The following is a 27491-nucleotide window of genomic DNA, read 5'->3' on the forward strand; positions in this document are numbered from 1 at the left end:
AAAATAACTTGAAGAATCAAAAGTAAAATTAATTGAATAGTTGTCTCTCTTTGGTGAATTAGTTATTCTTATGAAAGGTTGTCTTTTCATTTAATGCAAAGAGATGTATCTCTTTATGAAGAGACCCGCTTCTTCACAAAGAGATGAACCTTTTTGTGAAAGAATGTCTTTTCATTTGTGAAAAGATATAATTTTAAAGTTGTGTCCTTTCATCGTAATCATTCATCTTCTATAAATAGGTAACATAATCAATTCTTTCTCCTTTCTAATTTTCATACTAATTCTTAAGAGGAGAGTTCTTGAGGAAAAGTCTTCAAAATTGTTGTTTGCAGTCTTTCGTTCGGGGGTCTTATTGCATCTTGGAGGTGCTTTACTGGTAACCCGACAACATACATTCAAGTGAGGGAAAATATCACCTTAAAGAAAGTGAACTTACACGCCTCAAACCATAATTTACTTTATCTCCATTCATATTCACCAATAATTTTAAGGTGATATTTTAATAGAGACAAATACTGAGGCGATTTTCAAAATCATAAATAAAGACTATGAAGCTGAACCAATTCGATGGGACCAACTTCACTCGATAGAAAGAAAAGATGATGTTCTTACTTACTGCACCGAAATAGCCTACATCCTGGATCCTAATTTGCCAGATTTTCTTGCACCTGCCGTTACAAATACTAATGAAGTGAAGACGACCCGTAAGAAACTAGAGGATGAACTACTGTGCAGAGGACATATTCTCAATACCTTGTCAGATAATTTATATGACTTGTTTGCATCAATCCAGACCCAACTTTCTTGGATTCTCACCCACAAATGTAGGAAATTCTAACTTCGGCAGGGGTAACTAGGAACCAAGTCCATTTGACATGAAGTTCATATTGTTATCATCTTTTGTATGGAAATTCTGAGGGGTGGGTAATATACCTCTCTCTTCATGGCTGAGTGACCTTTGGAGGAGGCTAATTGAGGTGCGTTCAGCAATAATTCCATAATTTGCTCTAGCTATTTTGAAGTATTGACGGATTCTCTCTGTAGTGCATCATAGTGGGCTTGACCTTCAATCCGGATGGCTTTAATCCTTCCATTGAGTGCTTCGAATTTCTTCTCATTCCCTATGGTCAACTGCTGGAGCTATTGCTCTAACATGTGGACGTGCTCATCAAACATTTTCAATCGGGTTCCTTCGGCCATAGTTTTGCTGATAAATTTGAATCCGTTGCCCCTTGTCGACCCAATCTTCCTCCGTCACCAATGGCGGGGTACTGCAGGCACCATGTGGAATATGAGTTTGAGAACCGGTGTGATCCTCACAATGGCCCCCTTTGTCGAGGTTCAGCCGTGGCCGATCCTCGCAGCGCAGGTAGCTGCGTCGACGTGTGACTCAACAACTTATGGAAACTGGAATCAATTGCGACAACACTGTTCCGATCCTTGGGATATAGCCACTCTGATACCAAGTGTGATGAATCTGACCCTTTAGCAACCACGATTACATGTTGGAGGGCTAAAGGGAATGATCAAATCAATACCTGATCCGATTCTAAAGGGAATGATCAAACCAATACCTGATCCGATTCCTACTCCGATGAAGCCACCAAGCTGAGGAGTTGGACGCAGGAGATGATAGGAATCCAATCGAAATTCTAGCGGATTGGAACCAGGCCGCAGGGAATTGAGTAGAGAGAAAAGAGAATGGTAGGGTAGAGATGGAGAAGAGAGAGGGAGAGAAGGAGAAAAGAAGAGATTAGGGGAGAATTGGAATTTTATTATCTTCTTTCTATTATTTTTATACTTCTATACTTTGGGACCAAAAAGAGAGTTACAAGAATTGGGGGCCTAAGCTGTGAAAGGATTATTGCAATTGGGCCTTCTCGAGCCACCTTTTGGTAGGGATTGGACCCTGTTCCTTCAAGTCCATCTTACTCAAAAGATTGAAACGGACTTGGATGGATAGGCCCGGATCGAGCAACCTCCGTTCGCCCCCGACAACCCGACCTGTGAGCCTAACTATCTCCGCTGCCTCTGATAACTCTTTCTTTGGATCCTCTCCACCTTACCCTGTTGCTTCGTCTCCTTCCTCCTAACCTAGAGTCAGCTCGCCTCCACTGTCAAGGTGCGGTCATAACATAATAGACCACAGAACTTATTGCAATGATTTCTAACATGCATATAAGCATAGTTACCGAACTTCACATGGCGGCAGCAAGTCGCTGGATTGGTGGTATGATATGGGTGCTATTGTTCATGTCTGCAACAACAAATCAAAATTTAAATATTATAAAGAGGCAGCAGATGGTTAGAAAGTGTTGATAGGAAATCATAGTGCCGCAAAAGTTCTACGAAAGTGCAGCGTTGAGCTTTTCTCCACTTCTGGAAAGAAACTCTTACTTATCAATGTACTTCATAACCCAGATATCGCAAAAAATTTTATATCTACAAATTTTGTAAAAAAAAGGATAAAAGTTGTACTAGAGTCAAATAAGCTGATCCTATCAAAGAATAGAGTGTTTGTTGCGATGGAATGTTTAAGCTTAGTATTAATAATAAGAATAATAATATTTTCTGCTTATATTGTTTTTTCTTTTTTTTGAGAGAGATAGGTAGCACGCTACCCGCTTCATTTATTTCATTAGAAATAAACTTAGCTGGAATTGTGAATCAACTAGGATTCGAACTTGGGTCTCAGGTACCAACCATCAAACCCTTTGCCACTTGCTCTAGGGATGGTCGGTTTTTCTGCTTATATTGTTGATTGGTCTATTTCTTTGTGGCATAATCGTTTAGCGCATATGAATTACAATTCCTTAGAATTTATGGCTAAAAATTGCTTAATTTCATACAATCCAAAAAATTTTAAAAAAAAAGTGAAATATGCATTTAAGCTAAAATGACTAGAAAACATTTTCCTAAAATAGAGAGAAATATTGATTTATTGGAACTTATGCATTCAAATATTTGTAAATTAAATGGTCATTTAACTGGAGGTGGAAATAAATACTTTATTACATTTATTAATGATCATTCTAGATATGCAAATATTTACTTAATGAAGCAAAAGGACCAAGTTTTAGAGATGTTTAAATATTATAAATCCTATTGCTGAAAATCAGAAGGAAAAGAAAATTAAGATAGAAATAAAGAAGGTGAATACCTCTCTCTACGGAATTTTCAAATATTGTGAAGAAAATGGTATTATACACCAAACTAGTGCACTATACACTCCACAACAGAAAGAAAAATTAGAATATTAGTCGATATGGTTAATGCTATGATTTTAAATGCAAAATTGACTTTTAATCTGTGGGGTGAAGCAATACTTACAACTTGTCATATGCACAACAGAATACCCACCCTCTAGAAAAGCAAAAGTATCTCCATATGAATTATGGAAAGGAAGAAGTCCAAACTAAAATTATTTTAGAGTTCGTTGGTGTTTAGCCTTTTATAGAGTTCCAGATCCTAAAAGATATAAATTAGGACCTAAAGCTCGAAAATGAGTTTTTGTAGGCTAAAAATTTTGGTGTATATAGATTACTGGATTTAGAGTCAAATGTTATTGTGGAATCAAAAGATGTTAAATTTTTAGAAAATAAATTTATCAATGATTCCAATTCTATTCCAAAATCTGCACAAACACAAGTAGCAAGCACTAATTCTGATATATCTTCTAACTATAAAAGAAAAATGATAGTAACTCCAACTGAACCTAGCAGTCAAAAGAGTTAGAAAATAAGAGAATTTAGATCCTGATTTTATATCCTTTCTTGCGGAAGTAGAATAAATGTTCTAAATAAAATACCAGTTCTACTCAATATAGAGAACGATCCAAAACATTTACAGAAGCTAATGACTTCTAGAGACAAACGAGGCATTCTGGAAAGAGGCAGTGAATGATGAAGTGGACTCGTTGTTATCTAATAATGCTTGGGTCCTTGTTGACCAACCGCCTGGATCAAAATTAATTGGATGCCAATGGGTATTTAGAAAATAGTACCATACGAATGGATCTATACAAACGTTTAAAGAGAGATTAGTAGCTTAAAGATATAGGCAAAAAGAGGGTGCGGATTACTTCAACACTTTTGCACCAATGGCTCCGATAACGTCCATTAGAGTGTTATTAGCACTCGGTTCAATTTATAATTTTTTTTGTACATCAAATAGATGTTAAAACTTAAAACAGCATTTTTAAATAGTGAACTAAATAAAAAGTCTACATGTATCAACCTGAAGGGTTTGTACTATCTGAAATTAAAGAGAAAGTTTGTAAATTAATTAAGTCATTATATGGCTTGAAGCAAGCGCCAAAACAATGGAATGAAATGTTTGATTCTATTAGTCATTATATGGCTTGAAGCAAGCGCCAAAACAATGGAATGAAATGTTTGATTCTATAATATTGTCCCATGGATTTAAATACAATAATGCAAATAAGTGCATTTATTCTAAATTTACAGAAGAATATGGTGTGATAATATATCTATATGTTGATGACATGCTTATGATTGGAACTAAACTGAATGGGATAAATGAAACTAAGAAATATCTAATTTCCATATTCAAAATGAAAGATTTAAATGAAGTAGATACTATCTTAGGAATACAAGTGAAGAAACACAGTGGAGCTTATGCTTTATCTCAAATGTACTGCATCAAAAAAATGATTTTAAAATATAGTTATTTAGGAATTAAAGTACCCCATATGATGTTTCTGTTAAATTAGTCGCAAATCTTGGCAGAGCAATTACTCAAATAGACAGTTTGATGTATACAGCGCATTGCACTAGACTAGATATCTCATTTCCAGTTTGCAAACTTTTTCTAGATATACAAGTAATCCAAGTACTGATCATTGGAAGGCTATAAGTAGAGATTTTGGATATCTTAAAAGAACTAAAAATTTGGAATTATTTTACAACGATTTTCCAACAATGCTAGAAGGTTGTACTGATGCTAGTTGGATAACTAGCTTAAATGATAATAAACATACGTTTGGATGGATATTTATTTTAGGAGGTGGAGCAATCTCCTAGGCTTCAAAGAAATAGACGCATTCTACAATGGAATCTGAATTTATAGCATTAACAGCTGCAAGCAAAGAAGCAGAGTGGTTGAAAAGTTTACTGCTTGCTATAAAGTTGTGGCCACAACCGATGCCGGCCATCTCTTTACACTGTGATAGTCAAGCAACAATTTTTAGGGCACTCAGCCAGGTATATAACGACAAGTCTAGACATATAAGTTTAAGACATGACTATGTTAAAGAATTTATAAAAAAAGGAATAATTACTATTATATATGTGAGGTCATGCAGTAATTTAGCAAATCCTTTCACAAAAGGACTCTCGAGAGACACGGTAAAAACTACATCAGTTGGATTGGGTTTGAAGCCTTCTTTTAAAAGTCACCAATAATAGGAACCCAACCTTTATCTAGTTACGTCACTAGTGAAAAGGTTTAATGGGTAAAAACAAGTTATTGATAAGTGACTGCCAATACACTAGGAATGTTGTTTAAATATCCAGTGTATACTGTTACGGAATTGGAGGATGAGTGATAATACTCTTAGTGAAGTTCAAGTTTTTTTTATTCCTATTGTAATAGAGGCAGTAGAAAAGGAGCTTAACCTATATGAGCATAAAAAGTGGTGTCGCTTCTGGCAAAAGTTTAGGACTTTCTTTTGTAAATGTTCATGAAACCAGAAGGTAGCACATTGTCACGGCACACAGATTTTCTCCGCGATTTCGCTTTGCAATCACCCAAACTCCAAAGCGGACATCTGACGGAGGTTTTGGCTTGGAACCTTCTGGAAGCTTCTACGCGGATCTCGAGACTGATGGTGCGGATACTGGAGGGTCAAGAGTCCCTTAGAGTTTCTAGGATAATAAATGTATGACTCTTCGAGTTTCTATGCTTATTTATTAGGACTCTTAGGAGACCGCGTGGCCTCTCTTTTTGGCTAGTAGTATTGTGCCACTTGGCACCTTTTCATTTGATGTATGGGCGGTGAGTGGCCTATAAATAGTGTGGCCTCTGTAACATACCAGATTTTGGTATAAAAATAAAAATAAATAAAAATAGTGTGAGAAACTATTTTTATTGGATTTGTAGGAGTAAAACATAAGTCAGAAGTGACTTGTGCTGAAATCGGAATGAAAACAGAAAATCTAAAATTTTCTGTTGGAAACGGGACAGATAAATTAGCAGAAAATGCAGAGTCTCAGAAAATCATGAAAATTGGAGGATAAGTTAGAAATATTTTTATGAGGCTAGATTTAAAGTTTCATATTTTTCTGACACCCGTAGAGTGAGAAATAAAATCCGACAGCTATCTGATAAAGATTGCAGTTCGGTACAGTTTTCAGTGACCAAACGGGGTCGAAACTGAACCAGTGATCGTCAGCTTGTTAAGTTAAGTAAAACCGAACATGACTGTCAAGTTTGAGCTCAAACGGACATTCAGGGAGCTCCGGCGAAAGTTATCAGATTTTAAGTTGCCTGGATGAATAGTGTTTGAGGGGTATTATGAAGAAGCTGATGCTTCTTCTTCTCCTTCGGCCGCACACCACACACGCACACGCCACACACACACACGCATGGAAAGAGGGAGAAAGAGAAGCCTCCATTTTCTCTCTCTAAATCTCTCCCAAAATGGATGGATTTGGTGGAGAAGTAAGCTTGGAAGTTGATCTTCATCAACTTCATCTTCTTCCTCTCCATTGGAGCATGCTTTGAAGGTAAGCTTTAAGAGCTTTAATGGCATTTCTCTATTGCTTGGGTTTTAAGCTCTAGAAACGAATTAGTAGCTTTCCTAGATGCTAAGTAGATGATTTATGCTTAGATCCTAAGTTCTAATGGTGGATTTTTACCTATTGAAACCTAGAGCTCCAAAATGAGGGCTTTAATGGTAGATCTCTAAAGATAGGTCTAAATGCTTTGGAAATGGTTTTAGTGGAACCCATTGATGCCTAATAGATGATTAATGCTTGAATCATAGAGCAATTTAATGATTTCTTGCATAGTTGTAAACCTAGGGCTCAAAATGCAAACTTTCAAAATATGAGGGTTTGATCTCATTTGACCCTCCGTAAACCAAATTGCTAGGTAAACGAACGCGTTGGCGAAGACGGTTCGGCAATCCGACGAGCCGTTACAAAGTTATTAAAGAAATGGACGTTTAGGCTTCGGGTCCGCCGGGAGGGCCGAGGCGATATCGTAAATTCATGAAAATGGATTTGAAGCATCGTGGCACATAACCGAAGACCTTTAATTTTCGGATCGTGAATTGGAGGCCGTTCGGGTGGTCGCGTGAGAGATCGGGCCAAACCGGGTGCCGGGTGCCGCGGGAGGCCGATTGCAAGTGTCGACAAGCAATCGGAATGCGAAATGAGGTGGGTTGTGCTTACCGAAGCGACTAGGTCGCCCTTTATGTCTAAGAAATGAGATTTCATATTGATGCATATTGACATAATATAAGAATGTGAAAAGAATGCATGTTAACATACTATAGAAATGCTAGATAAATGCATATGATTAATGCTTTGAATGCATAATATAAAGGGCGTATGAATGTTAGCATTATAAGAACATCATAAAAGGAATGTATGATGACATGTTGTAGAATATGCTAAATGTAATGCATAATGAATTAAGTGCTAAAAGAATGCATGAGATGCTAAGTATGGACTATTTTGGATAATGACTATATGTATGTTGACAAATCATGTGATGCTAGTGGTATATGTGCATGATGATATATTATGAATTTACATATTGTGGATTATGTTAAATAGAAAAACATACTTGATGACATATTGCCATGTTGTGGAACATAGTGGACAATCTATATATATATTAGATCGAGTGGCATTAAACCTAGCATCTTGAACCTAGCAAACACTTGTGGTGATTGATCATATATATTCTGGTGTCATTCATGTATGTTAGGACCCTATTATTGTGTAAATGTGAGAGTTGGACTTGAACATTAGTAAACAAGGGTGACAATGACAATAGAGACATGATTGGCATCAAGAAAGTGATTGTTAAACATAGTTTAACCATATTGACATTGGTCCAAGTTGACATAGAGTGGCATGATTAAATAGGTAGAAACCTATTGTGACATTGGCATTGTGACTAGTGGCTATGTATCCTCAAGTTGAGGATTGGATCGATACTCACGATAAGTCTTGGCTTGAGGGAGGTAGCTCCCCCTCGGGCGGTGCGCTCCGGAGTTGGTCACCACTGGGCGTGGTAAAGTCCCACCAGTTGACGGTCCCTAGGGAGGTTCGAGTCCCCCGTTATTAAGGGATTTGGTTGTGAGTTATTGGGGTTAACATGGTTAACCGGTAAGATTGGGTCATAGCCAAATGAGTGTACAACAAGTATGCATTATGAGTTATGGATTTGGTATCCTAGTCGAGAGGATCTAGGGCTGAGGTGTATGTGAGACGTCCATCGCCTCGAGCCTGGTTCTAGTGCGGTACTCCGCAGACGATTGACTCAAGACCGAGTCGGGTGGTTAGCCTTGTAAAGGTAGATGAAACTTTATGATTAAAACGGTGATTGACAAGAATCTAAGATAGAGGAAACCTTAGATATCAAATGGATGAGCTATGGTTAGCAGAATTGAAAGTAGTATCGAATGAACTACTAGTTGGTTGCATAGTTGCATTATTGCATGATTTGCATATAGCATTACATTATTGCATTCGTGAGGCAATGCATGGTTTTATTCGTTGCATAATCAAGATATATATCTATCTGTTTATTGAACTAACTTGCAGTTGCCTCCCTTGGACCTATTGGTCGAGCTTTTCCCTTGGGTGGCCGTACCCACTGGGAACCATGGAGTTGGTTCTCACCCCACGTGGTTTTGGGGTTTTTACAGGTTCGCACGTGAGCGGCGCGGCGGCGCGAGGCGAGGGCGTAGCATCATAGTTAGCGCCCTACCACCGAGACCAGAGATAGCGATACCCTGAGTCGGCCTTTACTTAGGGATGTAAGAAAATGAAAGGAATAAGATTGTAATAGTCATGTTAAATCGGATTGTATTTGGAAGTTAAATGTAATAAGTATTTGGGATGTAAAATGTATGAATATGAGTGAATGTAATAATATAGGATGTGTTATGTTGTTTGATACCTTCCATTAAGCAATCTTGATTGAAATGTGTTCCTGGTTGGAACTTCGCACATTGTATTGATTGCTATGCCTTGAACGTACAGGGGAGACTCTGTCCGCAGTACAGGAAAAACCCTGTCCGTTCGGCGATCTGTTGGCGGCGCCGCGACCCGGCCAAATAGGCAGGCGGTCGCGGGGCGTGACAGCCTCCACCCCTCTCATTTCAGAATCCTCATTTGTATTCTCAACTTTAAAGTAATAGAAGAGCTTTCTTCTTATCTCTCTCTTGTACTTAGTCTAGGGCGAGCGAGGTCCTAACTTAGCAAGTAGAGAGGCAGGCTTGCTCACTTCGCGAAGGAAGGCGAGCACCGCACGGGCTTTTGCAAGCAAATTCGTTAAGTCCGTGACAGTTGGTATCAGAGCCGGTTCGAGAAGGAGCCATGTCGTCATCAGAGGCCGCTGCTGGCGACGTTGGGGGTGATGCCTCCAAGCAACCCTCCAAGCGGGGCAAGGGCAAGGACACGCGAATCACGAAGGATTCCGCGTCGGTCGAGGATCGCCTTGCACTGTTGGAGGACATTCTATCGAAATAAGGCGTAGATTTTGAGATTCAAGGCATATGTTCATTCGAAATGTATTACTATATTACGATCCATTCAAATAAGCGTTGTAATCCAAACTGTATTTTACATAAAGCTTACAAAATGTATTGCTAAAAGGGTGAAAACAAAAGGTGAAAACAAAAGGACCTGTAAGTAAATTTGGAAGTATATATACACGCCCTATTACTGTGACGAGCACAAATAAAAAAAATAAATTGCTATAAGAAAACAAAGGCAATATTTTTAAACCAAAACTCCCATTTTTTCTGCATCTATATTTAGGCGCATAACAGTAATAGGGCGTGTATAAAAAAAAAAAAAAAAAAAAAAAAAGAGGAAATCAATACAAATACAGTGAACAACTTGTAATGCACTGGACCGTTGCAAATTGCGAGGTTCGAGTGTTTGATTTGAGTTCTGAGCTTTTCCACATTTTCTGAAGGGTCGTAGACAGTGTTCCGACCCATGGCTCGCATCCCGAGAATTGAGGATTAAAACTTAGCACCAAACCTCGAAATTGCAGGAATTTTGGTTGCTCTCGGGTTTGCCTCTGCATGGCAGAGTACCAATACTACATCGAGCTAATACCGGTACCCTATGTATTTTCCCGCGCGGCAGAGGCTCGGGTTGGCAGTCTGCTATTAGTTAACCGGTTCGCAGCTTGTTAACCGGTGACACTTGCCCGTGTTAACCGATACACTGTGCAATTCGCAGACTGCTTGTTTTTTAGGAGTGTTTTTGCATTTGTAGCAACTCTATATTACCCCCCACGCCCCTTGGATGTTTCCCTGAGATTGGAAACACAGGAGAGAAGGTAGGGGAGCCCTCCACTTCTTCTCTTTGGTTCTTTTTGATTTTTGTTGGGGTTTTTGAGGATTAATCACCTCTTTTGCTTCCTTTTTGTATCTTGGTGGCATTTCCACCATAGGAGAAGGCTTGGAGCTTGGAGAAGAGCTTGTTGGATGAGAGATCTTCAACCCTAACTCATTCCAAGCCTAGTTGGGAGCTTCTAAAGAGTTTAGTATCATGTTTTGCTCTTTTGATCCATGTTTTAGTGGATTTTGCTTGATGAAAACCTAGAATGTGAAATCTAGGGTTTATTTGAAAATTTTTTATTTGTAGCTTTTAGGGCTTAATTGATAGGTGTAGAATATCTCGTTGGGGTGGATTAGAAGGGCTCTAGCTTCCATTTGGAATTTGAGAGAATTTTTCCCACATTTAGGTGAGTTTTGCCCTATTCTTAGGTTGATTTGAGATGAACACTTCGGATGTTCGTTTGCTTTGTCTAACCCTTTTAGAATTTTCTTTAGGAAGCTAGGAGGCTTGTGGACACCTTCGTTGGCGCAAACGAAGGAGATTTAAGGAGCTCTTGGTGGGTTTGACCTTACCGAAATGGGTGAACGCACCTTATGTTATTTTCCTTCATTATAAAATAAAAATTCTTGCATATTCATGCTAGATAGGGTATGTGTGAATTTTAGAATGCTTAAAATGCATATGTTACGTATAATGAAATTTTACTTCTATGTAGTAGAGAGATTAGTGCATTGCGATTATGCATATAAATAGCATTCTATTATATGGTTTGGAATCATGTTTCTTACAATGAAAATGACTAGAATAACATGCTCTTTGATGTAGAACTCATGTTGGACATAGCGGACAAAAATGCCATAAAGAGGCATTCAACTTAGTAAATGGTTAAACCTTTACTTGATGACAGTGATAGGCCATTGGGTCACTAGCTTATATACCATGTTTTAGACATGATAACATAGTGGTAGGCCATTGGGACACTAGCTCTTATACTATGTTTTAGACACAATGACATCGGACTTGAGACGGATATTTATGCTTGCTTGCAATTGTGCTCATTCGCACATGCTTGTGAGGGTCGCTCCCCACAAGTCGGCACTCCGGAGATAGCCGTCGCGACATAAGCTCGCCGGTGCGGGATTGGGCGCAGAAATGGGATGCCGCGGGGAGGCTCATTCTAGGATGGGAATGTTGACTACCACGGGGCCATTAGGCACGGCGCAAGCCGGACTACCCACAGGTAGGTCCTATATGATCGAAACATTATTTGAACTAAAATGCAAAGTGGACATTAGACGAATTAGTAAACAATGACATTTTACTAGTTGCACTTGTAGGCATCATGTTGGTTACACTTATGCATATTCATGTTAGAATAGCATTTATACTTATGCAAATTCATGCTAAGTAGAGACACAATAGTTTAGCAAGTTTATTCATGTTTATTATACATGTTATACATTCTACTTAAAAGTTGAATAAACTATTCAACTACTTTCGGCCTTTTTTAGCTTAGTGGTGCATTTCGCTGAGGTCAGCAATTGCCAACTGGGAACTATTGATTATAGTTCTCACGCCCCCTGTTTGTTTTCTTACAGAGCCATCCGCACCGGTGGAGGCTCGGGATCGTGGCAAAGGGATCGCCTAGCTAGCTAGCGAGGAGTGTTTGCTCTTAGGTGGTCATCTCTCTATTTTTGTATCTATGTAGAGAGTGAGAGTTTTTGTACCCATGTATAGAGACCACCATTTTTGTATGCCTAGCACTTGTATTTGGGTTTTGTTGTTATGCAACTTCATGTTTATGTTAGTGATTTAGTTCTCTTTTCATTCTACTTGTATTAGAATCTAGTTGTTGTATGCTCTGATACTTCTAGATGCTCCTTTATTATTGCTTTATTTATCGCTTTTGTAATGTACCGAAATTTAATATAAAAATAAATATAAATAAAAGTAGTGAGAGATACTATTTTTATTTGACTTAGAGAAGTAAAATATAAGTCTGGAATGACTTGTGCTGAAATCGGAATGAAAACAGAAAATTTAGAATTTTCTGTTGGAAACGGGACTGATATTTTAGCAGAAAATGCAGTGTCAGAAAATTATAAAACTGGAGAATATGTCAGAATTATTTTTATGAGGCTAGATTTAAAGTTTCATGTCATTCTGACACCCGAAAAGTGAAAAATAAAATCCGACTGCTATCTGCTAGATATTACAGTTCGATAGAGCTTTCGATGACCAAAAATGGTCGAAACTGAAAAGTTAAGATATATTCGGTTTTGTTAAATTAAACCGAGCCTTACTGTCAAATTTGAGCGCAAACGGACATTCAGAAGGGCTCCAACAACTCTGAACTGCTAAATTGAACTGGAGATGCAAGTTGTATTGTGTGAGAGGGGGTTTTGTGCAATTGTTACAGCACTTATTTGTGGCTGGCTGCATGCGCACACGACACACACCCGCACACTTCTCCCCCTCCCTCACACTTGCAACCAAGAAGGATCTCTCTCTCTCTCTCTCTCTTGAAGGTGGAATCAAGATAAGGATTTGGTGGAGATTGAAGCTTGAAGGTGGATTTTCATCTTCATCATCTTCTTCCCCTCCATTGAAGCTAGCTTGAGAGGTAAGCTTTGATGCCCTTTAATGGTAGAATTTTAGGGCTTCAATTATATGCTCTAAGAATGGATTTAGTGAAACTCCTAGATGCTAAATAAATGATTAATGCTTGAATCATGAAGCTAAATGGTGATTTCTTGCATAGTTGTAATCTAGGGCTCCAAAATGAAATTTTTGCTAGTAGATGGGTTTGATCTAAATTGACCCTCCGTAAACCTAATTGCTAAGTATTCCGACGCGTTGGCGAAGTCGGTTCGGCAATTCGTCGAGCCGGTGCGAAGTTATTGAAGAAACGGAGGATTTGGCTTTGTTTCCGCCTGGAAGGCCGAGGCGACGTCCAAAAATCGCGAGATCGGATCAGGGCGTCGTGGCACGTCGTGGCACCAAGATAAAGACCTTTAATTTTTGGATTGCGGATTGGTGGTCGCTCGGTGGTCGAGCGTGAGATCGAGCCGAACCAGGCGGCGGGTGCCGCGGGAGGCCGATTGCAAGTGGTTACGAGCAATCGGAACGCGATAATAGGTGGGTTGTGCTTGCCGAAGCGACTAAGTCGCCTACATGTCGAAGAGAAATGTGCTTTCTCGTTGATGGATATACATATGTGATAGCTACCTTGGATGAATATATATGCATGTTAGCATGATTAGAATATGTGCATGATGGCATCATGAATGTGTTAAAGCATATAAATAGAATGTATGCTAGTGGATAGTAGCATGCTGATGCATTGAAAATACATGCTAGATGATAATGGCATATTAGCATTATGAGAATGCATACTAGATGTATATGCATGTTGATTTCATAGTATATATATGCTAGATAGATAATATATATAAGCATGATAGCCTCAAGTGAATTATACTATACGATAGTTGAATATGCTTATTGATAATTGCACATTGATGCATTGAGAATAAATGCTAGTGAATAGATTCATGTTGACATGTGCTAGAACATGCTAGGGCATATAAATGAATGTTAACATATTGTTAATTATGTGAGTTTATGAAGCATGTGAACAAAGTGAGCATATTGCTAGAATATGTAAATAGGCATGTGGCATTTAACCTAGTGTCGTGGACCTAGGGTAGATCGAGTGGCATTAACCTAGTGTCGTGAATATAGATTGAACAAGTGAACCTAGAATCAAGATTTAGGTAGATTGACATCGAACCTAGTGTTGTTAAACATAGGTTGACATCGAACCTAGTGTTGTTGAACCTAGAGTTAATCAGACCTAGGTGGGTGGCATTAAACCTAGTTTAAAGAATATAGGTTGTGGATTGAACCTAGAGTTAAATAAGCCTAGGTTATGTGATAAGGGCATTAAACCTAGAGTCAGCTAGACCTAGGGTGGAAAGTGCATTGGACCTAGATAGATCTATACTATAGGGTTTGAGATTACCCTAGAGACTTGGAAAGTGGATTCCGAAATCCTAGGATTGTGAACTCGATAGTTCTAGAGCAGTGGGTTGAGTGTGGCATGTTCCCCTCCCATTGGACGAACTTCGAGGATGAGCTTGTGGAAGATTCTGGCCGCGGGTTGAGTGTGGCATGTTCCCTTCCCACCGGAAGAATCTCGGATCGCTAGGGTTGAGTGTGGCATGTTCCCCTTCCGTCGGGAAGATCCCTGACCACGGGTGTACATAGCTCTCGGCGACCCGTTGGGCGACGTGATTATGGATTGAAGGCTGAGGTGCAAGTGAGGGTTCCTTCACCTCGAGCCGGATAGAGCACGGATTTTCCGCAATTGATTGACTCGAGGCCGAATCGGGTGGCTAGCTTGAATAAGGTAGATGGAACCTTAAGGGCTAGTGGTACATAGCATGGATCTAAGGTAGTAGAACCTTCGAAGCTAGTTGGTTGTGAGCTAGTTGGCAAGATAGAAGTAGGATTGGTAAATCTACGTATGATAGTTGCATTCTTGCATGATTCGCATATAGCTTGACATTGTTGCATTCGTGAGGCAAAAGTATGTATATGTTAGTTGCATTTCTTATGATATTATATCTATCTGTGGACTAACATATTGTTTGCCTCCTTTGAACCTGTTGGTCGAGCTTCTCCCTTGGGTGGCCGTACCCACTGGGAACTATGGAGTTAGTTCTCACCCCACGTTGCTTTGGGGTGTTACAGGTTCGCACGTGAGCGGCGCGTCGGCGTGAAGAAAGGGCGTAGCTCCATAGGTAGCGCCCTACCCCAGAGACCAGAGATAGAAGTACCTCGAGTTGGCGTAGCCTAGGTGTTAATTGTCAAAAGAAACAAAATGTATCCAACTTGTAATAATTGTAGTAATTCAGATTGTATTTAGAGGTTAAAAATGTAATATGCAATTGGATGTAAAAGTTGAATGTACCTAGTGTGAATACTTGTAATAGCAAGTAGTTTTATGTTTTTGATACTTCCTTATGCAATTTTTGATTGAAATGTGTTCATGGTTAGAACTTCGTACATTGTATTGATTGCGACGCCTAGAACGTACAGGAAAAACCCTGTCCGTTCGGCGGTCTATTGACGTGCCAGAAACCGACCAAAGAGGCTGACTCGGGGCGTGACAGCTTTGTTCTAGACGCCTTATATGGTGTAGGCATATGGCGGGTCTGGACACGCACCGGGTGGGCTTCCACTGGGTCCCGGGGCGTGACACAACTGAATCCATAAACAATGCAACTATCTACATCTCTTAATTAACAAGAAAACATATAAGCAACTATTATTGTTCATAATTAGCTGAATATGATCTTGATATGGAAGTAGACAACATACACAACAAATAGAACACAATTGTCATTGCGCCTACGATCTATGATGGGAGAACACACAACAAATAGAACACATATAAGAGAATTATTATTTGTCAGTGGGCCCTACAATCTATGTTTTCTTTTTTTTTTCCTGCCCGCTCTATTTTTTCACCTCCCCCTTTTTTGATGTTGTTCACTATACAAGATGTTGAATGCAGTAAACAATGGACCATTCCCAATTCAACAGTTTAAAAGCATATATGAATTTAGATGCACAAAGCAATTATTTCTTCACAAATAAGCAACAAAAATTCTTATTTTACAAAGCCAGAGCATCAAAAGCAGACAAACAGATTGTTTGAAAACAAACCAACCATCCAACAACCACTTTCCAATACATATATATATATATATATACATACATACATATATATACATACATACATATATATACATACATACATATATATATATATACATATATATATATATATATATAGTAGGACTACTGTGCTATTAACAACAAAGCACAGCAGCCCTTGTGCTCCTAAATTCCTAACCATCCATCAAATTTGATGGGTGGTTAGGATGAGAGAGAAGAAAAATTGGAGAGATATTGAAAGAGAAGAGAAATTGAAAAACCTAATTTCTCTCCAATTTCTCTGTCTCTCTCATCCTAACCATCCATCAAAATTGATAAATGGTTAGAAAATTAGGAGCACAAGGATTGTTGTGCTTCTAATAGCTCTCTTTCTCTCTCTCTCTCTCTATATATATATATATAACCAACCTTTACATAGCCAACAGCATCTTTTTGCCACAACATTAGCTCCTTTTTGTCTTATACCATTTTTTTTGCGAAATGGTTGTTGGATGATTGCTTATTTTTTGGGCATGTATAATAATTACTAATTAATACTACTCACTATATGCTAAAATTCATTTCCTACAATATTGAAGAAAGTAAACACACAAGTCACAGATGACTTTCAATCCCGCCCTGCAAATTCACGACTTAATAAAAATCATTAGAACGTAATGGATCAGCGATACTCATTATATGCGACAATCTTTTACAATCTTTAAATTCTATCAATTAAAGAATTTTGATAAATGGAGCCCTCAAATTACTAGAGCCCTCAAATTACTTGACTTCATCACAAACCCAATTGGAAATAATTAGTGTGGACCTCAGGTAGTCCTATATATAGGATATAATAGGGCAAAAAACTCTTAACCCGGCTATATCATTTTGGGTGGTAGCTAAGCCTAAGAGGTTAAGAGAGTAAAGTGTACTAAGGCTAGAGCAGTCCTAGAATGGGTGACCTCCTAGAAAGCGAGACGTCACAAGTGGTATCAGAGCCAATTACCAGCCAGAAGTGTAAGATGAGTCTCGACTGAGCCAAGTTATACAGCAGAGAGAGCGAGGCTCCCATGCTGATGACTGTTGTGAATAGAGTGCGGCTCACCGGCTCCCCCACAAGGTCAGTTAAGGCTAGCGAGACAAGTCTCACATCACCTAGTATTTGTGAGTCTGAACCTAACGAGGACGTCAGGGCTTAAAGGGGGGAGAGAATGGGAGACCCCGGATAGTCCTATATATATAAGATATAATAGGGCTAAAAACTCTTTAACCCTGCTGTAGCATTTTGGGCGATGGCTAGGCCCAAGAGGTTAAAAGAATTGCGCGTGCTAGGGCTAAAGTAGTCCTAGGATGGTGACATTACAATTTGGTTCTAAGTCTCAAGAATGAACAGTTCGAGTGCCCCCAACAAAAAAACACACCACTGTTAGCTAAGGATAAAGACACCATATTAATGAATTATCCAAAAGCCACTTTGCAAAGAAAGAATTATATGACCCTAGAAAAAGAAAACAAATTATCTAAAAACTTAAAAAGGATTTCAAAACCATATATTGAAGTATATTCTTAGTTTCAAACCCTATCCTCCACGACAATACACATCACCACAGCGGGATTATAAAAAAAAGAAGAAGAAGAATATAGGGGAAAAAGAGCAAATAAGTACAAAACCGTACAAGACAACAAAGCAACTTAAGCCCACAATTCCAATGTATCTAAAACTACTGCTCAAATACAACTGTATTCGAACGCTTCAATCACTAACATTTAACTCATAACGGGGCCACAATACCAAACAGTTACAAACCCCACCATATCTAACCATAGTTAGTTAATTCGGATTCGGCAAAAATTCGGTACGGGTATAATTCGGATAAAATTCGTCTTTTAATTTTTAAATTCGTTGAAAAATACGGCTAAAAAAGGGATTCGGTAATTATTCGGATACGTGATTTATACGGATATTATACGTTCACCAATTAAAAATTCAGGATCAAAAATTCGGCTAATATAATAAATATATAATAATTAATATAGTATATATATTATTATTATAATTTTTATATATAGATTAAATATAGGCTAAATTACATAAAACCCTCATGTCAAAACCCAATTTTTCACTTTCCCCCCTTATCATTTAAAAATTTACACTTTGCCTCCTTGTAAAACGAAAAATGTTCACTTCGCCCCCTATCGTTAGTAATCCGTTAGGGTTCCGTTTATAAAATATTATTATATATTTTTTATGCCAAATATGCCATCAGCTTTCTCTCCTGTGAACATGGTGAGGGGGCAAAATGGTCATTTTATCATCACAATTCACACCATATCCCCTTGTGAAGATTTTTCATTTTACAAGGGGGCAAAGTGTCACGCCCCGAGCCCGCTACCAATTTGGCCCGGTTCGAGCGCGTCAAACAAACGCCAGACGGACAGCACCTCCCCTGCCCGCCCAAGGCAAAACAACCAGATCATGTACAAGAATTTGCCCAGGAATTTAAATTCAATACATACATGATAACGAAAAGCACTACTAGTGCCAACAAGTAAGAGTAAGAATCCACAAGTATGATAAGTGAAATAAAGAGAGAAACATCTAGCTATTACATCCATGCACCCATTCTTTTACATCAAGTTTACATTTGTAACTTGCAAAATGGATAGATATATACAATTGTCCTCCAAAATACATAAGCAACTCCCAAAGTATAAAAACATCTCATCTCAGGGTACTCTAATGCATAGGAAGCTGCTATCTGACTAGGGCGCTATGCCCTTACCATGGTCCTCTGCCGGTGCTCTCTCGCTAGGCCCTGCAACAAAGTGGGACGAGAACTATATAAATATAGTTCCCAGTGGGTTCGGCCACCGACTCCGCCGATCTTCCCACTAGGTCTAAGCAGGCATAAGCAGATAGATAGATAGGTATCTAAAAGTAAAGCTGATGCATATTGAAAGAATTGCAATGTTCTACTACGCCTTAAGAAACAAGAGTAAACAACATAGCCATGTAATTACTAACATGCTACTATAACTCTATCAAGTATGAATGCAACTCAACCATGCTCAATATGCACAATATGCCCAATTTGCATAATTCTCTTGAGTTTATTACCCAATCATCTGGCTGGCCCATAGGCGCGCCCTCAACTCACATCTCAAATCCGTCTATGAAGAGGGACTCGAACCACCCGAGGGACTGTCTGCGGGACCCCACGTAGGCTATCCCAATCGATTCACGTGCCAAACTCCGGAGCTCGCACTACTTGTGCGGAGCGACCGCCACAAGTGCTGAACAGACAATGTGAGTATGATCCCTTCCTCGTCCAATGAGGATTTCCTATCACTAGGACTTATGCCACAAGTGTTCTTTTAACACTAAGTTCTAATGCCACTCGTCAAGTTATTTACTTGGTATACATGCCACTCATCATATTGCAACATCCCGACTATTCTAGTCATATATCGTCATATTCATCCATGCAAGATCAAGTTATTATTTAACTTATCTCTATAGGGTTCTATGTTACAAAGCTCATTCTCACGCACCCTAAGTCCACATGCGAAGCCTAATATGCCGCATTACAAGGGAGCATGCAAGAATAGTAAAAGTAACTACTAGACACCCTATCATGCACAATACCACACAAGGAGTATGATCAACATTAAGATACTTAGACATAGGAAGAAGCCCAGTTGCTTCGGGATGGACACCCCCCACCTCTTGGGTGATGTCGCGATACTAGGTACTCGATTTCGCAATCCTTGGTTGCCGCTTTTACTCTTCGGGTCAACACGAAGCCCCGAACACTTGTTTCGGCTATCTTCGCACTCGCTCGACAAATGCTCAATCCGTCGCTTCCCACGCGCTTAGACACCTAGCAATTAGGTTAATACATGATCAATTTAGATCCAAACCCCTCATTTCCAAAAACCCCCAATTTTTGAGCCCTAGGTATAACCAATGCAAGAATCCCTCATTGGAGCTCTAGATTCATGCATAATCCATGTATTAGAGAAGCTAGGGTTCCAACAAAACCATTTCTAAAGGATAAAAATCCATCTAGAGGGATCTACCATGAAAGCTCTCAAAGCTTACATCAATAGCAAGCTCCAATGGTGGAGAGGAAGAAGAAGATGCCAAGGATCCTTCTCCTAGCTTGATCCTCCACTAAATCCTGCTCCTTCTTCACCTTCTAGAGAGAGAGAAAGGAGAGTTTAGAGAGAGAGAGAGCTAAGGTTGGGTGTGAAATGAGAGAAAGAGTGCTTTCTCTTCTATACCCCCAACTCAAGTCACAATTGCAGTTTAGCCCCTCCACTTTGCTTCTCTTAACCTGCCCAGACTGGGCATTTTTCGTGCTCGGGGACGGGTCTGTCCCTAGAGGGACCGGTCCCCGAGAGCACTTCTCTCAGGCAGAAGCTGTCTGCCAATTTTTCACGCACACGGGGACTGGTCTGTCCCTAGAGGGACGGTCCCCGAGAGACCGGTCTGTCCACCAGAGACCGGTCCCCGAGAGCAAATATCGCGCGCAGAGATTTTTCTGCCGCAACCAAGCTTACGAGAACCGGTCCCTCACACCAGGGACCGGTCTCCGAGAGCAAAACCTGCAACTTAGCAGATTTTCACAATCTTACTCTCCGAGGTCCTTTGCAATGCACTTTTCGCATTTTTAACTTCTTCGGCTTTTCCGAAGCACATCCACTCGACAATTAGTCGATTCTGAACGAAGTCCAACTCTCGGATTTCGAGAATTCACTTCCTTACACAAAGTGTAGGTTTTTAAATGATAGGAAGGAAAGTGAAAAATCGGGTTTTGACAGAAAAATTTTTGTAATTTAGCCTTAAATATATTCAAAATTATAATAAACATATATTAATAATATATAAAATTTATATATATTTATAAATAAAATTTTATATATATATATAATGAGAAGGAGGTGTGGACCTCCCTCTCATGCGGTCCACGAGGCGAAAATGGCCTCATGGACCGCGCGCGATCCATGCCTCCCAAAAGTCGCGCCTTTTTCACTGTTCCACTTCCACTTTCCCGCGGACGACCTCGGGCGAGACGGGATCCACCGCCGCGGCCCTTGCTCTCGGTGCCAGCCAAGGCGGCGGAGGAGGAGGACGACGACACAAACGAGTTCGGCGACGACATGACCCTCGGCCGCGAGTCCGCGACCACGAGAGCCGTTTTTTTGGGCGAATCATTCGCAAATCGCGAATAATTATTTTTGACGAAGAAAACGCATTTTTTTCAAACTTTTTGAAAAAATACGAAAACGGCCGTTTAATTCGTATCTTCAAATATTAAAGGATAGGGATTGCGGCAAGGGGGTCGCGTCTAGCTAGGCATAGCTCGGAGTTCCACTAGTCCCACTAGGTGATCGCCTCTCTTTTTGGAGTTGGAGAGCTTTTTGTACCTTTGTATAGAGACCATCATATGTATATAGTTGGTTATTTGAGACTTGGATGTATGAGCTACTTTGGGAGTTGTATATGTAATGTTATATATACTTTCCTTTTTATTTGCTTTTAGAATATGGTATGTCTTATGCTCTGATATCCTGTTAGTGGTTACTATTTATCTTGATGTTTCTAACAGGGTTTGTAGACGCCTTGTATACTTTGGGCATATGGCGGGTCTGTGGGCGTACCGGGTAAGCTTCCGCTGGACCCCGGGTGTAAAATCAACCCTCTTCTTTAATCCCATAAAAGAAGCATAATCTAATGGACACTTATTTCTTTCCACAACAGCCCTTCGCTTACATTCTATTAGCTTTCATAATCCCCACGAATTTATATAAAACATCAACATAAACAAAACCAGAAGAATATAGAAATCAAACAGTTGTAGCACAATAACAGGAAAAAATAAACATGAGACAAACTCGTCCACAATCAAACAGTAACAACACAATTTAGCAACAAACTACGGTAGCCTCAAAATACATTGCGAAAGCAGTAGTCTTTTGTCGAAACTAAAACTGCTATGCTAAAAACCACCAAAAACTTAAAGGCCGCTATACAATACATACAAACCAAAGAAAGGCCTAGTTTCCTACTGTAAAGAGCCTGGTCATCACAACCTATGAAGCAAACTCCAAAAGATTAACAATCTGCAAAATACAAAATCTACAACACACTCAGGAGATGTAGCACATAAAATGACACAATCAATAATATTGTCGCGCACATAAGACACTGGATGAAACACCTATTAGAAAACACCAATAAAATTATTCAATATAGAGATTTGCGAAGTATTTTGGGAATAATATTGAAGTGTAATGTCACCAAATAAATAAAAGGTATCCGTAGATTTGCTGAATCAAATCAATATGCGAAAAAATTATTGAAGAAAACTCAATGAATCACTCAAGAACAGAAGCAAACAAACACTCAGATAGCAAAACTCTTTATTGTTACTTTACCACGCTGAAGAGCACATATTCTTCTGCCTTTTTCCACATTGGATCCTTGTAAAAGATTAATGGCTGCAGCGGTTGCTATATAGCCATCCAAGCTACCCTGCCATCTAAATGTTTTAGATAGAATTTATGAACAATCAGAAGAACAGAGCAAAATCTCTATTGGAAATGTTTCAAAGATCATGAAGCTTGCTTTATTTTTCAAGGCTTACTATAAATTTGGGATAATAGATGCAACGAATTGATGGCACGTCTATTTTTCAAGGCTTCCCAATTCTCCGTATCTATTATCCAGAACTAAGAACACTCTATTGTAAAATAGACATTTGGCTATAGAAGCAATGTAGTAGAAGAGAAAGAAAGGACGGGGAGAAAGGGGCACTTTGGCGGAAGAGTGATTACTTGAATATGAGCTCAGATGTTAGGTTTTCATCCGCAATTTATTCTGTGTTCACAAATAGAAGGTCCCTTTTTATTTATTGTCGATCAAAAGTTTTTGAATCATTAACAAATGCAAGAGTTGCCTATTTGGTCATCAAATTTGCTCTACTTTTAAATTCTCTATCGTCATCATTTGAAAAAAAACCAGCAGAAACAACAGCAGCAGAAAAAAAATGAGTAAGAGATAAAGGATGATAAAAAAGAATACCAACAGCAGCAGAATAAGAAAGGATAGTGAAAAAAAAGAAAATAGCGAAATGAACAACAGTGGTAGGGAAAATGAGTAGGAGAAAGTAGCTGTGAAAAAAATAATATACATAAGGCTCATAAGGCTCAATTTTGTACAGCATAAATCATCAGTTGAACATGAAGCTTTTGAGCTTATATAGAGATACAAATGTAGTAGATGGTTGCATGCGGAGCACACCATCCAGACCTTGTCCTCAGCAGAAACAACAACGTGAGAAGAAAATTGAGTCAGAGATAAAGCTAAAGAATGAAAGACGATATCAACAATAGTAGAATAAGAAAAAGGTAAGAAAAAAAGTAGGGGAAAAAAACATAAAGAGACAACTGAAGCAATAGCAGCATGAATAACAGCAGAAGTAGCAACAGTAAAAAAGAAAAAATAAGTAGTGAAAAGTAGAAGCAAACAAAAATATATAAGGCTCAGATTTGTCCGACATCAATTGCCAGTTAAACATGGACCTTTTGTTCACATATCGAAACACAAATGCAAGTAAATGGTTGCATGCGGAGCATACTATCCAGATATTGTCATCCATCAATAAATTATTACCGCCCATGGAGAAGAAAAGCAGCAATCAATGGACATCCTAAACTAAAACAGGAAAAAATATACACGAATTTGAATGCAGCTAGGAGCTCTTTCTTCCCAACAAACTAAAAAGAATATTATTTTTCGAGGGGCAACATAATTTATTTTTCGAGGGGCAACATCATCACAGCCTACAGAGGATAGGCAAAAAAGGAAGTGCAAATTGTAAAAAATAAAATATAGTTAAAAGAAGCAGCAGTGAAAAAAAGAGTAAATGAAGAAGATGGAGTAGTTACAATAGGAGTAAAAACAGGCAATCCAAATTGCAAGCACAACAGGCAATTAACTGCACGAAAAAATGGAAAAAGCAGGACAACAAATGCAGCACAAATTATGAGCACAAATCGTTAGAAATTTTGCTGTCGACCAATGAAGCAAAACATCAACATATTAATCAGGATGAATAAAAGTAGGGAAGAGCAGAAGAGGAAAGTAGCAGGCAACACAAAAGCAGCAGGACATGAAGTAGTAACAGCAAGAGCAATAAACACAGCTGGAGATAAAGGTAAACTGACAAACAGCAATCGAAAGCAACGAAAAAAGCATAATTTAGAAAAACTACCTGAAGCAACGCCAGCATAAACAACAGCACCAGCAGTAGAGAAATAACCAGCAAAAAGTATAAGCAAATTAGCTAGAAGGAATTTTTAGTACGTACTATAGAAAATTAAAGAGTTAAAATAATTTAGCTAAAGCATAAGTAATACGACATACGTATCTAGTCAGATCCATGTATAAGGACCACTGCGGAAAGCTGAAGTTGAAAAGAGAAGAAGGTAGAAGAGCATATTGAGCAAAGGGTCAGTATCTCTTTTTTGTTTATTATAAATCGAAATACATTTCGTGTCTTTCCCTTTTATTGTGAAAGCATGGGAAATGATAGCTGGACTAAAAACAATTAAGATCATGCAACACAAAATTAAGGATTGGTTTTCTTCATAGGATGGAGTTTGAGATGTTGACTGTTAGAGGGAGAAAAAGCAAGAGGAGCTGAGGAGAAGAAAAGAAGCAGAGAGTAAAAAAGAAAAAGCAACAACTATATAGAACCATGGCAGGTACAAAGAGGGCAGAAAAAAGGGAGGGAAAAGGGCAACGAATACAGAGTGCTATACAAAACATAGTTAAGCGTCGAAGAAAATTTGAAGCAACAAATGATCTCTATATAGCCTCTGTAGTGTCCCTGGTGTTTAGCAGTCTGAGAGACTTCAGCATCTGTGGCTTGTCGACACGTCTGGTGGGTGTCGAGATAAGTTGGAGTCGTTTTGGCGCGAATTGGACGCAAAACGGACTCGGCGCAGAGCGAGAGTGGAGTTCTGAGCGAGTGTGGAGTTCTGACATTGAAAGCTGCAAAGTGCAGGATTTCAGTGTTGAGTACCTACCGGTACCTGGGGAGAAGTACCCGTACCCTAGCGGGATTTTTGAACCGGATGCTCTCGGGTTGCGCATGTTTGATGCTGAGTACCGGTACCTGGGGAGAAGTATCGGTACCCTAGCGGGATTTTTGAACCGGATGCTCTCGAGTTGCGCATGTTTGATGCTGAGTACCGGTACCTGGGAAGAAGTACCGGTACCCTAGCGAGATTTTTGAACTGGATGCTCTCGGATTGCGCATGTTTGATGCTGAGTACCGGTACCTGTTGTTGAGTACCGGTACCGAGCTTGAGTACTGGTACTGCATCGAGCTGGTACCGGTACCCAGCGTGCGGGATTGCAGTTAGAGGGCCGAGTACCGGTATTCAAGTTGAGTATCGGTACCCCAGAGGCAGAAGTGAGTTTGTAAGGGGTAGTTTGGTGCTTTTAATTGTCGATTATTCCAACCAACCCAGCTTATATATATGCGTACAAGCAGGCTATTTTCCTCCTCTTTCTCTAGCTTGTGTACGCTGTTCGTTGGGATGTCGTGGGTCGAGCTCGTGTGGATTCTTCGCTTGCTAGGAGGACCGTTCGTGCGTGTGGGTCGTTTCGGTTGAATTGTTGGAGGTCGAGCGAGCGCGCAGAGTTTCTCCTTTCGACTTCTAGCCGACGTTGGAAGATCGTTCGAGGTGGGTTAATGTTTACCGAAATCGTCGGATTTCCTGCTAAGTCGTAGATTTCAGTATGTAGTTCTTGTTTTGGTTATCATGATAGTAGCTCAAATTCAGGAATTTGCATGTTTTACGAAATCTGAGTTTTGGAGCAATGATCTAAAAATTTAGATAAATTTATATACTGAACCTGGAATTGACTTAGGAGAAAACTTATTAAACCTACACTGTCACTTTTCGAAAAGTATCCGAATTAGCTTTAGGAGCTGTTGTTCATTTGTATCACCGCTGTTAGTGCGAGGTGGATACCCAGATTAGTGCAGGTTCAGATTACGCTCGTGCTAAGGGGCCGAGCTCGTTTTACAATAGTGTAGACTGTTCCTTACTGTGCCGTACTCTGCCGTCGTGGTTGATAGTGGACCCAGATTTTTGTATCTTGCATCAGATTGTGCCAAGGGCACAAAAGCTTTGGTTGTTAGACCAATTTGACCCATTTGCATTGACTATAGCCTGTGAGAGCCTGATTGAGCTCGACAAAGACACGCTTACATACTCAATTGGGTCGTGCCCACGAGTGCTCCACCCGTCACATAAGCGACCATCATTAGCAAAATACCTACATCCCTTTGGATGCGCAGCACAAGCGAACCCGCGGGTGCCAACCGAATGCCAATTTACAAGCAATGTCCCATCCCAAACAAAGCAAAATCCTATGTCGGCGTCGTGCCCGACACAATATTTACAAACTCAATGTTATTAACGAAGTCAGGGCCGTTGACAACCAAAAAGGGCCCTGACAATACGGCACGGGGCGGCACTTGAACAGAACTTCTGGATATATTTGCAAACCAGAGAATGTTCAAAGGGATAAATCTGATTATTTAAGTTTTGTAGGAATTTATCTGTTATTTGATACTTTTATAGGGACTTGTATGAAATTATACCCTAAATAAAAATAATGAATCCAAAATATAATTACTCAATAGTCCACGTCGTCTATTTACATCAGACAAAAAAAATAAAGGTATAAAAAAAAAAGTTGCACAATTTTTATCGTTAACAAATAGTTAACAAAAAGTAAGGTAAAGGCAGACAGATAGGAGATAATAGTTAATTAATAGGCACGTAGGTAGGCCAAACTGCCGATAATCCAATATTCCAACTTATATATCAAAATTAAATATTTTTCTATCGCATTTATATTTAGTAAATAAATTCATGCATTAGATTAGACAAAGCAATGATATTTAATAGAACCTTGTTTAATGCCTATATTTGTCGGTGGTGAAAATTTCATGCTCCCAACTCCGAGCTCGCTTTAATACCAGCTGTCATGAACTTAAGCGAAATTGCTTGTCTAGCCCGTGCAGCGCTCGCCTTCCAGGGGACTTCGCGAAATGAGCAAGCCTACCTCTCTACTTGCTAAGTCAAAACCTACTCGCCCTAAGACTTAAATACAAGAGAGAGAGT

General features: G+C 39.3%; 1 protein-coding gene across 5 annotated transcripts in view; it reads right to left on the bottom strand.

Annotated features, from left to right (window-relative positions):
• LOC109728148 overlaps positions 626–27491 on the bottom strand; it is a 31835-nt gene continuing 4969 nt past the window's right edge. The window contains exons 1-3 of one of the 5 annotated variants that reach the window (XR_002220925.1): positions 22722–27264; positions 754–2257; positions 626–668 (exon numbers count right to left, since the gene is read on the bottom strand). Coding sequence is in view for 1 of the 5 variants with exons in the window: in XM_020258494.1 (XP_020114083.1) it covers positions 2199–2257; positions 22722–22813 (151 nt within the window). In the remaining 4 variants the exon portion in view is untranslated. Of the gene's footprint in view, positions 669–753; positions 2258–18783; positions 19097–21221; positions 22407–22721; positions 27265–27491 lie in introns of those variants that run through there. The other 4 variants (XR_002220928.1, XM_020258494.1, XR_002220926.1 and 1 more) reach the window with 4 other exon arrangements.

The sequence above is a fragment of the Ananas comosus genome, linkage group 23 (assembly GCF_001540865.1).
Source record: "Ananas comosus cultivar F153 linkage group 23, ASM154086v1, whole genome shotgun sequence".
Lineage (NCBI taxonomy): Eukaryota > Viridiplantae > Streptophyta > Magnoliopsida > Poales > Bromeliaceae > Ananas > Ananas comosus.